The 14,860-nt window shown below is 41.3% G+C and overlaps 1 protein-coding gene across 1 annotated transcript in view; it reads left to right on the top strand.

The window, feature by feature from the left end:
- ASB3 (ankyrin repeat and SOCS box containing 3) overlaps positions 1 to 14,601 on the top strand; it is a 158,886-nt gene extending 144,285 nt beyond the window's left edge. Inside the window, exon 11 of the mRNA XM_065590715.1 lies at positions 14,385 to 14,601. Coding sequence (XP_065446787.1) covers positions 14,385 to 14,428 — 44 coding nt within the window. The 3' untranslated portion in view covers positions 14,429 to 14,601. The remainder of the gene's footprint in view (positions 1 to 14,384) is intronic.
- Positions 14,602 to 14,860: the final 259 nt, after the last annotated feature.

Genomic DNA, 14,860 nt, shown 5'->3' on the forward strand with positions numbered 1-14,860 from the left:
CAATCTACTTGTATCTATGGGTTTTCCATGGTGTTTCTTGCCATAGTGCAGGGGTAGGCAACCTTTCAGAAGTGATGTGCCGAGTCTTCATTTATTCACTCTAATTTAAGGTTTCGCGTGCCAGTAATACATTTTAACGTTTTTAGAAGGTCTCTTTCTAGAAGTCTGTAATATATAACTAAACTATTGTTGTATGTAAAGTAAATAAGGTTTTTAAAATGTTTAAGAAGCTTCATTTAAAATTAAATTAAAATGCAGAGCCCCCTGGACCGGTGGCCAGGACCCGGGCAGTGTGAGTGCCACTGAAAATCAGCTTGTGTGCCGTTGCCTATCTCTGCCATAGTGTTTCAGGCTCTGTTTCTGCACACAGATGCCCTAAGGATATCTTTGACTTCTGCTGGGCTTCATACAGGTATAGGTGTGCATGCTTGTCCATCTGACTAACGTTTATGAGAACTATCAAATTTGTGGATTTAGCAAAGTGAGACTGTGTTTGGTTCTACTGTATTCTAAATTGAGCAAATCACAGGATTCATGACAGCCATAGCAAGGAGCTGGTCTTAATCACTGCTGAATCAATGACATGTACATACATTCCATAGGCTGATGTGCTACATATTTTAGTCTGAATGGCATGCTAACATGTTGCCTGATTCTGGAACTACTCTGAAATTAATCAATCTTCTAAATTGACAGCAAGAAAATGAATTTTGAAGGTTTTTGTTGATGTTAGAACAAGGTTTTTAGGCACACCTGTTGACAATAGCAAACAAAGGATTTCAAGGTCCTTAAGAGCAGAATTGTGAATTTGAAAATTCTATTCTTGTATTTTCTGCCACACAACAGTAGTTAAGTTACAAAGTACAGAGCCATATAAAAGACTTGAGACCTTGACTTGTTTTGACTGCCTTTCAGATCTGAATTTGGGGGAGGGAGTGATTGTCAAATTAATGCATGAATTTGCTGGCACTGTGTTTCTGGAAGCTTTTGCTTTTTACCTTAATGTAGTAGGAATTGCCAACAGAAAGAAAATATACAATCAATAAATATACAATAGCATCCAGGCTGCTCAAGGCCATATTTGGTACTATGTGGACCAATAGAATACTAATAAATGTATGTTCTACACTGGAAAAAAATTCCCTTATAAAATATGAATGAAAAGGGGAAAAATACAAAATATTTTAACAGCAGAGGGAGCTAGATAACCTTCTATTGGTAACAAGCACACACCACAGGCAAGGTTGATTAGGCACCCCATGGAGATTAAGCATTGTTTGACAGTATATTGCACAATATGCATAAATACAGGTTCTATCATCAAATTATTTTATTAAGATAGCAACTGTTTTGCTATGATGGGAGAGAGGGGTTGCTTTTCAATTTACACTTTCGTGATACAGACCCAAGTGAAATCTTTCCAGAAACCTAGTGCTTGCAATGTGGGCTATTGGGCTAATAAAGTAAAATCTATGCAGCCAGATACACTGATGTATTTTGCTTCTGCTGGATAATTGGGGATAAAGAGTGGGAACACTGAGAAGAAGTAGGCTAAACTCTCTTTTCCCTCTCCTCTCCTTTTCATGGCTGAAATTCACCCCTGTGCAAAAGGCTTGTTCAAGTTGCATGTGTAATCTAGTGGTCAGAGATAATTGTGCTATGTCTGACAATCTGCACAGGCTACAAAGCCTGGCTGGCTCTTTAGCTTGAACTGTAGAGGTTCAGGCTTTCAGCTCTGGAGGTCCCTGCTTCAAAGGCTTGAATTATCCAAGATGGTGACCACCACACATGTATTATATAAGTTCTCAAAATTGGTCATGAGTGGTGCATAGGGCTCATGCTGGTCCTCTATACAAGGGGGGACTTCACTTTGTGTTTCAAATTTCATTAAACCTACATGAACTGAGCAGCATGTGAATTACCATCAAGAGAAATATGGCATTACTTAGCCATGGAAATGATGAAGGGGTGAAAATGGTGTGGTCGTGAAAGATGTTTGGATTCATTATAGAGGAGGCTCCAAAATGTGGCTTCCTGTTATAGGTTATTATTTCAAATCATGATTGCCAACCGTACCTAGAATGTTGAAACCGGAAATAGAAGTCCCACAATATCAGGCAACATTTGAAATTTTCCTTTGAAAAAAATCTATCTTATCAGCTGCACATAAAGAGAAAACCCTGACTTGCTGCTCAAGGGCTCTTTTAGGTCCAGATCAGCTAAACTCTCTGTATGTGGGGCTCCCATTGACTGCAATAGAAATTTTGGGACTGGAAGGATTGCAGGGCAAAGCCTGAAGCTATGAACACCATGGCTGCAACTTAGAAAAGCACATCAGCAAATGCTTCCATCTCTATTCAGCAAAGCATTTAAGCATGGGGTTATTTTAAAGCCAACTGGACCAATTCCACCTACAATGTCTATGGTGGATAATGGGAATTAAAGAGTATGATTTTGTTCCAAACACTGAGGTCCTTGAGTGCAACAACATCACAGGCATTGAAGATTTTATATGAGAGCACAGCTGAGATGGTGCAGCCATGTGGTTCATATGTCTGATAGTAGAATACTGAAGGTGTCTTTTATGGAGAATTGCAGATTGAAACTCATTTTAGGGGAAGACCGAGAAACATTCCAAAAACACTTTCAAGGCCAACTTCCAATCTTACAGTGTTGGCCTTAGCATCTGAAAGCTCTTATCCCACTTTTTGAGAGCTTGTGGATTGCTGCAATCAGTAAGGGACATGTGAGACGTAAAGCTAAAAGCAGCCCACATTCATCTGCAATTGTTTTCACCTGTAGCACTTGCGGATGGGGCTGCATGTCTGAAACTGGTCTTTGGTCTCATTTCAGGACCCACACTATTAGTGAGGAAATTAATGTCAGAAAATAATGCATTTCCCCCCCCCCACACACACACACAACCCTGTTCAATGGATCGGTTTGAAATAGCTGTGACTATAAGCAGAAGGTCTAGCCACATACTGTAGTTACATAAGAATGCATCAAGGGCTCATTAATATTTCACAATGAAGTATTAAAATGAAACGCCAGCCTTTTAATGTGTTTAGCAATGGAAAAACTACAAGAAGGCAATCTAAGGGAAAGCATTAGTGCAGACTTCACATTTAAATAAAATGTAAGGCGTGAGCAATGGGAAAAAAAAGAGATTAGAAAAAAAGGAAGGCAAGTTTCAGATTCTCTTCCTGGCTTTAACAGCTGTGCTTTTGTTTAAATTTATTTTATATACCGGTGAATAAAGCCAACTAATTATTGAATTGTGTGTATTCACTCAAGCCAAAACGGTCACATTTCGGTGCCTATATTTAGGCTCTATGATTAGATGCCATAACAAAAGAGGTCTGGTTTTCAGAGCCACTGGTTTCATTGGGAACTGTGGGTGCTCAGCAACTCTGAAAATGAGGCCATTTCATTGAGAAACCAATGGGCTGGATTGCGACCTCTTTACCCCCATTGTTGAACAGTGATTGAAGTCAATGGGACTATTCAGGTGAGTAACTGCTCACCAGTGTGGATAAAGTCTCAGTGTGGATTTGGGTGCCTACAATAACTTTAGGTACTGAAGATTGAAAATGTTGGCTCTAGTCCTTTATAGGACATCAGGTGTAGTAGCGCAAAGCAGCTGTTTGCATGGAGAGCATTTATTGTTATTTTTTATTTGCATTACAGGTAAGTCTCAACTGATATTAGGGCCCAATTGTACTAGGTACAGTAAAAACACAGAGACAATTTGATTTAATGGATAAAGCATTGGACTGGGATTCAGGAGAATTGGGTTCTATTCCTGGCTCTGTCAGTGGTCTGCTGGGGACCACTGATGAGTCACTTCAAGTCTCCGTGCCTCAGTGTCCCCATCTGTAAAGTGGGGTTAATAATACCTACCCCTTTGTAAAATGCTTCAACATCAGCTGATGCAAAGTGCTATAGAAGAGCTAGGTATTATTATTATTATTATATTATTATTTTATTTTATTATAGTGAGAAATTTATAATCCAAGAAGTTATAAACCAAACAGACAGAACATGAGAGTGGAAGCAGAGGTTAAATGACTTTTATCCAAGGTCACACAGCAGGTCAGGCAGAACAGAACTTAGGTCTTCAGAAGTCCAGTCTAGTGCCCTACTCACTAGACCACTGTGACATTCCCCAGGGTGCAATGCAGACTGCTGTGTCCCTTTAGCTTTCCAGCCTGGGATGCCTTTTACACGGCTTTGTCGGTGAACAACAAACCCCTCCAGGCTTTGTTCCCTCACAGCCACCGGCATGTAAGGTCACTTCCAACTGAATGCTATGCCCAGCCATTGGTGAATTACATATAGGACTACGCCCGCATATTCCTAGTCCCAGCCTTGCACCCAGAAATGTGTGTCTTATACTGCTCAGTAGTCCCCTGGACAGTATAAACTCATAGATAATCCAACATTCCAACAATGGGTAATGTTTATGCATTAGCATTTTGTCCTAAGTAGAGGTTTCCTAAACACTTTAAACACACAAATTGAACATATTTAGATAACACAATAAAACAAGTTTATTAACTAGAGAAAGATAGATTTTAAGTGATTAGAAGTATAGATCATATAGGTCAAGACTGGTTACAGAAGAAATAAAAAGTTAAACATGCAAGCTAATTTGTAAACATTACCAAAGCTAGTAGGTTTAAAAGCAAAGGATCTGTCTCACTGTAAGGAGTAGTAAAATTTCACAGGCTTCATCTCTTTCCAACCTGGGACCACTCCCTTCTTTGTTCAGTTCTTTGAGAATTGTTGTTGTCATGAGCAGAGCGATGGAAAGGAGAGAGAGGTGGCTAGGGAAATTTTTTCTCCCTTCTTATACCTCAATCCTTTGTGCTGGAAAAATCCTTGCTGGGTCATGGGGGAAGGCAGTTCCATGGTGTACATGAGCTGCAAACTGCCCTTCAGATGAATTGTAAATTTCTTGTTTGCAACTCTCCTCCTGATGGAGAGTGTCCAATTAAGCCAGTAATGGCTCTTTAGCACTTTGCTGGCATGCTAGGGTGTCTTTGTCAGGGCCGGCTCCAGGCACTAGCTTGCCAAGCAGGTGCTTGGGGCGGCCACTCCGGAGAGGGGCGGCAGGTCCAGCTGTTCGGCGGCAATTCGGTGGACGGTCCCTCACTCTCACTGGGAGCGAAGGACCTCCCACCGAATTGCCGCCGCAGATAGCGATCGCGGCTTTTTTTTTTCTTTTTTTTCTTTTTGCGCCGCTTGGGGCGGCAAAAACCCTGGAGCCAGCCCTGGTCTTTGTCTCTGAGAAATTGGTTTGTGGGAGTTACCCAGAACTACAACATGTTTCAGTAACAATCATATAGCAAAATTTCATAATTTTACATGCAGTGTTGTTACATACATTTCAATGGGATAATAATATTCAGCAGTTTATGGGTTTTCAAATCATACCTCACAGGGTATACATTCTACAAAATACCACATAATCATATAAAATTGGTGAACATGGGATACAGGGTGTCACATGGAGTAGAGGGTATCTCAACCACCCTGCCTCCCCAATTGTCCAAACATTGTAAATGCATCCCTACAAATAAGACTCAGGCTGTTGATTTTTGTCAGCTGATGTCCTCACCAACATACTGGAGCACTTAGGGTATGTCTACACAGCAAAGAAAAACCTGCGGCTCGCCCGTGCCATCCAACTCGGGCTCATGGGGCTCAGGCTGCAGGGCTGGTTCATCGCTGAGTAGACATACTCTTAGTTTTTCCTTATGCGGCCTCAGCTGTCTTCCTGAGGCCTGTCTAGCTGACTTCCGACACACACGAGCTCAGCAACATCTTAATTTTTGACCTAGATTTGGTGATGGATTAGTTCATACAACTGCTCACAGTTGCCTTAGTCCTGCCCAGTCTCTGCTCACATAAGCAAAGGCTCTTGCTCTAGTTTCCACCACATGGGAAATAGAAGCAAAGCAATAAGCGCTAGCATGGGTAGCATGGACTGGATCCTCCTTTCTCAGTAGGATTTTCTTATGGAGCATTCCAATTCTTGCTCAGCCTATCACAGGCACTGGCTTCCTCCAGGGCCCCACCCCACCTCTTCCTGCCTATGCCATTTCCCCACTCTTCTTTCATGGTCCTGCTTTCCCATGAAGAAGTCCCCTCCAATAGCTCACAGACTCGCCTAAACCCACCATTTCTACCCTGGAGGAAGCCACAGCCTCAGGAAAAGATTTTGTGAGTCTTGTGCAGCCCCCCAGAGGAATGGATGGGGAAATTATCCTCACTCACAAACACTTGGATAGCAGAGCAAAACTCTCCAGTGTTTAAAGTAGATTGACAGTGCCTTTCATTCATACCTCACTTGGTAGCATAAGGGCTGGGTACCAACTCTATTTCCCACCATCCCAACCCTTACGTCTCAAGGAGAAGTGGAGGGGAAATCCTAGCCCCATTGAAGTCAAAGGGAGTTTTGCCATTTACTTCAATGAGGCCAGGATTTCAGCCATTGTGTTGAGTGGGGGCTCCAAATGGTGACTGCCTTGAGACCAAATTTAGAGGAAGCAGTTCCTACAGTCCAGAAAAAAAATTTCATAAGAAAGAAATGGGCTCTAAGCTCACTGAGCAGAGCAAAGCTGAGAGCAGTGCATTGTGGGCTCTTTCTTGAGGATGCTGGCCTCTTTAGAAACTGAACAAAGCCCTGGGAAATGGGATTCCCTAACTGAAACCCAGCTGAGGGTCAGGGTCTCTTCCATAACAGAATGCGGCATGAAGTCCCTCCTGAGGGCTAAGCAGACTCACTGCTGCATTACAGGGTGGATAACATGATACAGCTGGCTGGGGTAGATAATGGGGCTAAAGTCAGCTAAAATCTGCTGACTTTCCCCAACAAAATCAAATTCTGACCCTGAGCAGTCAGATACTTAGGCAGTCAGGAAGAGACACTGATAAATAGAAAAGCAGCCAACAAGAAATCGAAGCTTCTATTTCTGCCAGCAAAGAAATCCTACAGTTCCTCCCTGCTCAAGACTCCCTCACTGCTTCCTGCTCCTGGCAGAGGTAAACGGTTTCCATTCTCTCTTGTTTATAAGCTTACCAAAAAAAAGAAAAAAAAAAAGTCAGACGGGCAACTGTGTTTGAGGGGAATACAGACCTATTAACTCCCTCTTTCTTTTCTTTCTTTAAGAATAACAATCTGTATATTTGTAGGATATGCTGATAGCATGCACATAGAGCCATGTTTATTTTTCCACCCATGCTCACATACGTATATCTAAGTCTCTTGTTTTTTCTGGAGCAGGTAAGCTCTTTCTTCCTTTTTTGGTGTTGATCTCTGTGGTAAGAGGCTGGACTGGAAAAAACCTCCCACAACCCCTAAAACCAAATATACCACCTCCTCCTCCTCCCCTCAAACTTTAAAAACAGGGCCATGGATCAAAACCCCAAACTGCATAAAGGTTATTTCTGCTGATCTCCAACATGCCTTCTGTGTGAATTTATTCCTCCATTTACACTGAAAACTGTTTCAGATTTGAAGTCAGATGTACACACTCTGGGTCTGATTCTCCTCTCTCTTACATCTGCTTTACATTGGTGTAAATCTACTGACTTCACTGGAGTACAATAGGGCAAAGTCCCTCTCCTGTCTTCTTCTCTGTTTACATAGGCTATTCGGAGACCTTTCAGCGTTAAACACTACCATGGACCGTTGCTCTTCCCACCACCTCTACTGACCCATATAACACATCATTTATAACAGTAGTTTCTCCTCAGCCCTCTGCTGAGGAGAGGAGCAGGAAGAGAGCTCTCAACCCAGAGATCCGCCTCGGTTCTGGGTCCACTAGTCTTTCTTTCCCCATCACTTACTTCCTGTGCCTTGTTTGTTTTCTTTTTCTCTCTTGTTTATGTTGAAGCAGATTTGACTGAATAGTCTATAGCCGCCACCAGCTACAATTCCTCAATATGTAGCGGTTTATATCCTCTCGCTCTGTTTCAGGTCATGTAACAAGGCCTTTTTAATAATACCCTTTTGATTTCACTAAATAACAATGTAAAACTTGCATCTGAAGAAGTGAGGTTCTTACCCACGAAAGCTTATGCTCCCAGTACTTCTGTTAGTCTCAAAGGTGCCACAGGACCCTCTGTTGCTTAATGTAATTTTTGTTACCTTAAGACATTTGAATTCCTCAGAAAGCTTTTCCCTTTTTTTAATCACAGCCCTTACATATCCATCAAAGGTGATCAATTGTTTCTTCCACCTTACAGAGCGCAGAGTCCATCTTTGTGTCTAGTTATTTGAAAAAGGTTTTTGTTTAAGCCAGTTAGTACTCTAAAATAAAGCACTTCATTAGTCCTATCCAGGCCATGAAGTATGTCGTTATGCTCAACTCTAGGGCACAATTCAAAAAATCTTCTTCCTTTTTTTCTGTTAATCCAATTTTTTTGCCATTCCTCTTTTAAATCTTTCTGTAGAAGGCTTTTGAATTCTTGTTAATAAAAGGGTATTTCTGTATCAACGCTTTCATTTCTTACAGCGTTTTTAGCTGCTTTATGTGTCATTTAATTCCCTGTTATCCCCAAATGCACTGGGATCCAAACTAATGCTACATGTATCCTCATCTGTACTAACTGTTATTAGAAATATAATTTAATTGATTAAATGACTTCTACATTCTGAGACACCCTTTTTTATCACCACGAGGCTTGAGATAGAATGTGAAAAAATGACCCTCATTGCTGAGTGGACATCTCAGATCCAATTTAATGCTAGCATTACTGCTACTAGTTCAGCTGTCATGACAGCTACGTAATCAGATATTCTCTTAGATGTACTAATTCTCAATTTTGGTATACAATTTTCTGTCCCTGGTCTTCCTGTTTTTTTTTTTTTTGGGACCCATCTCTATATATTTGACAAAACCGACTCCACTTTTCATGTATATACTAGCATACATCTTTTTTAATGCATAGTGTCTTTTTTACCCTTAAATTTATAGAATAACTCTGAATCCATGTTTCTTGGACATGCAACTTTCCATCCATAACTAATTTTCCCATGACTAAAAGTTTTGATCTCATTCAGCTCTTCCTTGTCTTTCAATTCCTACATCCACACTTAAGCTCACACAGCATGTGGAGTTCTCACATTGTGTGCTATAGTTCACCTCTTGAATTCCCACAAATACTCTTATATTTTTTTGGTACTTTCATCATTGCAGTTCCCATTAACTTTGGCCTAGAAAGTTAGGTCCAGTAGTTTCATTCGTAGTGTAAATGGCATTTCACTAGCAGCTCTCTGTAGTGTGCATATAGGTATTGTAATAAATGCACTGCACACAATTCGTAGTGCCTGGGCTTGTTCTAAATCAAATTTTTTAAATTCTGATTTTGATTCTGTTCTAAAAGCTTGGCAGCCATGGCCAATACATGGTCTGATTAAGGCGCTGTATATCATCAACAGTGTTTTTTCCTGTGCCTGCTTCTACCCTTTGTGTTAATGGGCTAATTAGCTCTCTGGCCTCCCCAGCCCATACTAATCTGCTAATTAGATACTGTCAGTCCACCCTGGGGGAGTTAATTAGTGTTTAAGTGATCAGAGTGCTGTCTTAGCTGTTGATTCCCAGCACTCTGTCACATGGAGTCACTAAGGTAAATGAGAGGAAAATCAAGCCACCTATTTCCATTGTATTTTATATTCTTATTTTCCCTTGTGAAGGGACTATTTTATTTCTGTTTACTTAGGCCAAAATGTTTAAACCTGGGTGCCTAATGTTAGTCTCCTAAATATTGAAGCACTAAAGCAAAGTGGGATGATTTTTTTTTTTTGCTGAACACCTGAAATTCTCATTGACTTCACTGGGATCTGTGGGTGCTCAACACTTTTGGAACTCAGGCCACTTTGATTTAAGATTTAGTTGCCAAACTTCAGGCTACCATGCTAAAAAAAGGGGCCTCATCTATACCAATAAGAAAAATCTTTGCCTCGTATATTTATTAAACATGGGGCCCAATCCCCAAACTTTGTAGGTGAGTCATTACTCAGATTGAATTTTGCAGCTTTGGCCCATGTCTAATAGTCATTCATGTCACTTACTAACCCATTTGTGGTGGAGGGAATATTAAATATTTCATTATGTTTCAGGCATCCTAGTTTTCTTCATATATTGATCTGGCTCAAAATCATCATGGGATACCAGCTAAATCCTATTTATAGAAATGTGTGCGTGAGCTTTACACACAAACAGCTGCTCTGCTTTCTCACACGCGATGCCATTTAAAGGGCAAGCAGAAACCTAAAAATGAAATCCAACATTTTTGTTTCCTTCTGATAACACAGACATTCAGTGAATGCAGAGGTCTGGCAAGAGTTATGGTTAGCAACAAATATAGAACAACATTAGTTTCTCAGGCTCAGATGAATTTTACGAAGTTAAATTGTATTTTGGAATAATACAACTGCAGTCATTAGAGTGGAGATATTCAAAAGAGTCTGAGAGCTAGGTGCCCAGTTCCTACTGAATTTCAGGGATATTTGGTCTTCAGATTCCCTAATGCTGCTTTGAAAATCCCAGCCTGATTTTGAAAACTGAAGTGTGTGCAAAAAGGCACAGGGGGAGGGTTTTAAATGCATAATTGGCACGTCAGAGCTGCGGGAAGCCAGGATACAGAGACAGGTTGGCTCTTCCCTCACCAGGGGCCACATTGGCTGTTTACAGTTGCTGTGGCTACCACAGCTTTGGGTTGTTGCAGGGCTGCTCCGTGACATGCTCTGAGCACAAGAATAGGAGCGAAGTCCGGATGCGCTGAATGGGGAGCTCTACTTCCTACCGCCTTCCTACTACATAAGTAAATTACAAAGATTTGGTCACATATATATGCATATTTATTTGTTTTTCCTACAGTTAATTAAGTATTTTAGGAAAAATTGTCAGAGAGGCCACCAGCAAGAGTTGGTGGCAGCACTCTGAAGCCACCAAAAGATTTGTGAGAACCCCTGTTCTATATCATCCACATCCATTGGGTGGTCTCTAGTGTCAGCCTTCTCTGTTCTTCACCTGCACTTGGCACCAGATGGACTTCCAAGAAGTTAGCTTGCATTGGCTCTGTCTTTAGTTGTTTTCCCATGGTATTACATTTATCTTTGATTCTATTGATTCTCCCTCTCTCATGTCATTAAGATCCACATGGACTCAGCGGAAATTAAATGGAACATCCCAGGCATACTACAGAGTTCTTTTGTTCTTCTTGGTGTTCTTGGTGTTCTTTATCTGGATCACAGATGACCTAAGAAATTTGATCATCTCTAAATGCATGCCTTGCTATGTATCATTGTTTACATATTTCACAGCTCTGGCCAAAAATCTATCAGCTGCTGAAAAACAAAAGGTTTTATTTCCGAGGTATGTTACTAAGTTGAAAAATTTTATATTAATGAAAAGCATTGCAGTCTGAAAATGGACTAAAGCAATTTGTATTCCAATTGACTGAGTCATCTGTTATCAGTCCTACAGTACCACAATACAACTGTCTGGAAATCAAATTGTAAGTGTAAAAGAGAACTGTAAAGCCCTTACTACTACAATATCTAATAAACTGTAAACATAAACATGCAGGAGGACATTTTGCATAGAAAATATTTTTTCCAACAAGTATTCAAACATATAAAATACAATGCAAGGAAACTATGAAAAGTGGTATATTCATGTCAAAGGGCTCAAAGACATTACACATGTTTACACTTTGTTTGCATGTTTACTCTGATGCTATCAAAATCTCTTGCTGTTTCTATGGTCTTACTCATTCTCCCAATGAACCTCTCGCTTTCCTCAGTGGATAAGATACTGATGAACTGAATACATTGCCACATATAAATGTTTTATTACATATAAAATGCACCCAGCCTCAATGAATATTTTTTGATGTTCAGAATCATACTAGGATTATCTTTGAAACCTACTGAAGGAAGATTAAAACAAGCTACAGGCAGTCTGGGCTCAAAGGTCATATAAGTCAAGTGAGATGAGATGTCTGGACCCAATTATGTCCTTTAATCAGGAGCTAATACAATGTTGTTGAATTGCGGAACCAGAAACTCAGGTTGGGAAAGAGAAAATCTCTGGCACGGCCCCACATAGTACTACCCAAAACACATCTAAAACTTTCCATTCAGAGACCCATTCAAAGGGCAAGGAAGTAGTATGTGAAGTACGGGCAGGCTGAGGTGTTCAGAATTCAGGTTCAACTGCACTGAAATATGACAAATTGTATTCATGAGATTTCAACTAAAGCTTCCAAAATCACCTAAGTCACTTTGGCATTTCAAGATTCAGCTTAACTTGTGGGCACCGTGCTGCCCCCTGGAATTCACAGCCCCAGGTTGGGCACCCAAGCTCCTTGTGCATTGTGTGGGGAGAGTTGAGTGCTTAACAGGGATTCTCACAAGCTAGCAAACTGAGCAGGGAGCCACCTAATCCAGCCAACAGTGAATGTCAAAGAAAGGGGAAGGACTTAGAATCCAGGTCTCCAGATGGACTTAGGTGCCTAATTCCCACAGATCTGGGCCTTAGGTACCTTCAGTCAGGCGTCTATCTATGCTTGGGATGAAAAGCCATGAACCCTTTTCTGGAGTTAGGGACCTGGTCAAGGTCAGCCCTTTCTTGCAAAAAAGGCAGAGAGCAAGCCCCCCACCCTGTTATAGCCAATAGCCACAGCGTTATTGCACTCATAGGGGAGACCGTTTTTCAAATTCGTGTTCTGTCTGATTCAGCACAGGAACTTAAACTCCGCTTACCAGATCCTCGGGACATGCCCCAACCATCAAGGCTACTGGGTACAATGGCAGTGGGGGTTTAAATCTCTCCAGCTGGAGCTGTTCCACTTTGTATTAATTATTCATTGGACTAGAGAAAGAAAAAGTAAGAGGCTGACTCATAGTGAATAGAACACTCACCTAGCATGTAGGAGCATCAGGTTCAACTCGCTGCTCCAATTAATATTTATACACAATGAAACAGCTTCAACAGGAGAGATTGAAAAAGCCCCACCTGAGCAGACCCAATAGCCTGGTGGTTAGGGCACACTCTTGGAATATAGGAGACAAAGGTTGAGGTCCCTACTCCAAAGCAATCAGAGTCTGGATTCAACTTTGGCCCTTCCAGATGTCAAGTGAATACCTAAACCACTAGGCAAGTGGGTATTTTGGGTGGGACACAGACACTGTCAGCCTGAACTGCTCACCCTATCTGTCTTTTGTGCTGGTTAGGCATGCTCTGAGCACAGCTACCAATCAGGTCCCACAGGTGAGAAAATGCCTCCTTTGAGAATAGTAGCAGGGGTTAAGCATGAGCAAGGGCTCCAAGCAGCTCATTAGGCATGGGGTGGGATCAGGAATTAGGAAGCTTTGTGCATTCCCACCAGGAGAAATTTAGGCATCTAAGAGACTCTAAGCACCTACAGGGTTAGGCAGCAGCTTAGCAGTGGTTTTGTGAATGTCAGTGGCAGGAGTTAGGTATGGTGGATTTAGGTAGCTACGTCCCTTAGGAACTTAAGTCTCAATTTTTTAAAAATATGCTTTTGAAAACTTTACCCTTCAGCCCCAAATGACAGAAATGTCCTGAGATGAGCAAGGTTATCACTGCAGTTTTTAGCTGCTTCCATACCAGAAAGCATTTTGAAACTAATCCCAAATAAAACCATAAAAGTGGGTTTGGAAGTGGTCATTTGAATTTGGTTCCCCTCCTGGGAAATAATGGTCAGACTTTAAAGCATTGTTAGCAGTATCGAGTGGACCTTTAAAAAACAATGAGATTTACAGAAGCCCCAGCAAGACTTGTAAGCACAGCAAGAATTGTAAATAACGATACAATACAATATAAACAATGTTCACCTACTTTATTAGGTGGCATTGGGATAACAGTATAACATCTAAAAAGAACAGGAGTACTTGTGGCACCTTACAGACTAACAAATTTATTTGAGCATAAGCTTTTGTGGGCTACAGCCCACTTCATCGGCTGCATCTGGTATTAAATACATGTTAAAATGTAGATAGTAAACCAAACAGACCAGCCTCCAAAGGCAGCTGTTGGTGAACATCCAGCTGGCTAGCCATAAAGATCCAAGAAGAAAGAGGGAACAGTCAGCACCAGAAGATGTCAGTATGCAGAGCAGAGCAATTCAGGCTCAATGCCTGGAAGTCTAGGTAGACGATAATGTGGATGGTGCCCTTGGCACTGCTTATTGGCAGACTTATCAGCGTGGAATATCTTCTTAGGCGGTACTGACACCTTGTTGCTGGGGTCTCTTGGAGCCTCAATGGTACCTATTTCGAGATATGAGGTCTCCTTGGAGTTAGCTCTGACTTACCCCTTCTTCTGTAATTTTTTTTTCCTTAGAGCACTTCATCTCTGAGGCAGCCTACATCACTGGGATGGCCTGAGTGGAAGAGGCCAAAGTTCAGGAGGAATTGGAGGGACTCAGATCCCATGGACCTTAGTGCCCCATCATGAGGAGCTTCAATCTCACCTTTTTTTTAAAGTTAGGAAATTACATCAGAATAAAAAACCGCTGTCAAAAGCACATCAACGTTGCAAAGTAAAGCACTCACAAGTTAGGACATGCCAGAAATAGGGTTGCAGTGCATCTCTAATTTGGCCCCCTTGTGGGTGTGTGTTATGATAGTCTTTAGTTACATGATCATACATTACTTTTTTCTGGACTATAAATTCATTTTATTTCTCTCCTTGGCCCAACACACAGTTATACAAAGCGGAACAGCTTCACTGAAAGATCTTGAGACAGCTCTGCCCCAAAGTACCCCATAGCCCAGTTAGTGGAGAGGTGGAAGCCCCAAGTTCAAATCCTTTCTCCA

The sequence above is a fragment of the Chrysemys picta genome, chromosome 3 (genome assembly GCF_011386835.1).
Source record: "Chrysemys picta bellii isolate R12L10 chromosome 3, ASM1138683v2, whole genome shotgun sequence".
Lineage (NCBI taxonomy): Eukaryota > Metazoa > Chordata > Testudines > Emydidae > Chrysemys > Chrysemys picta.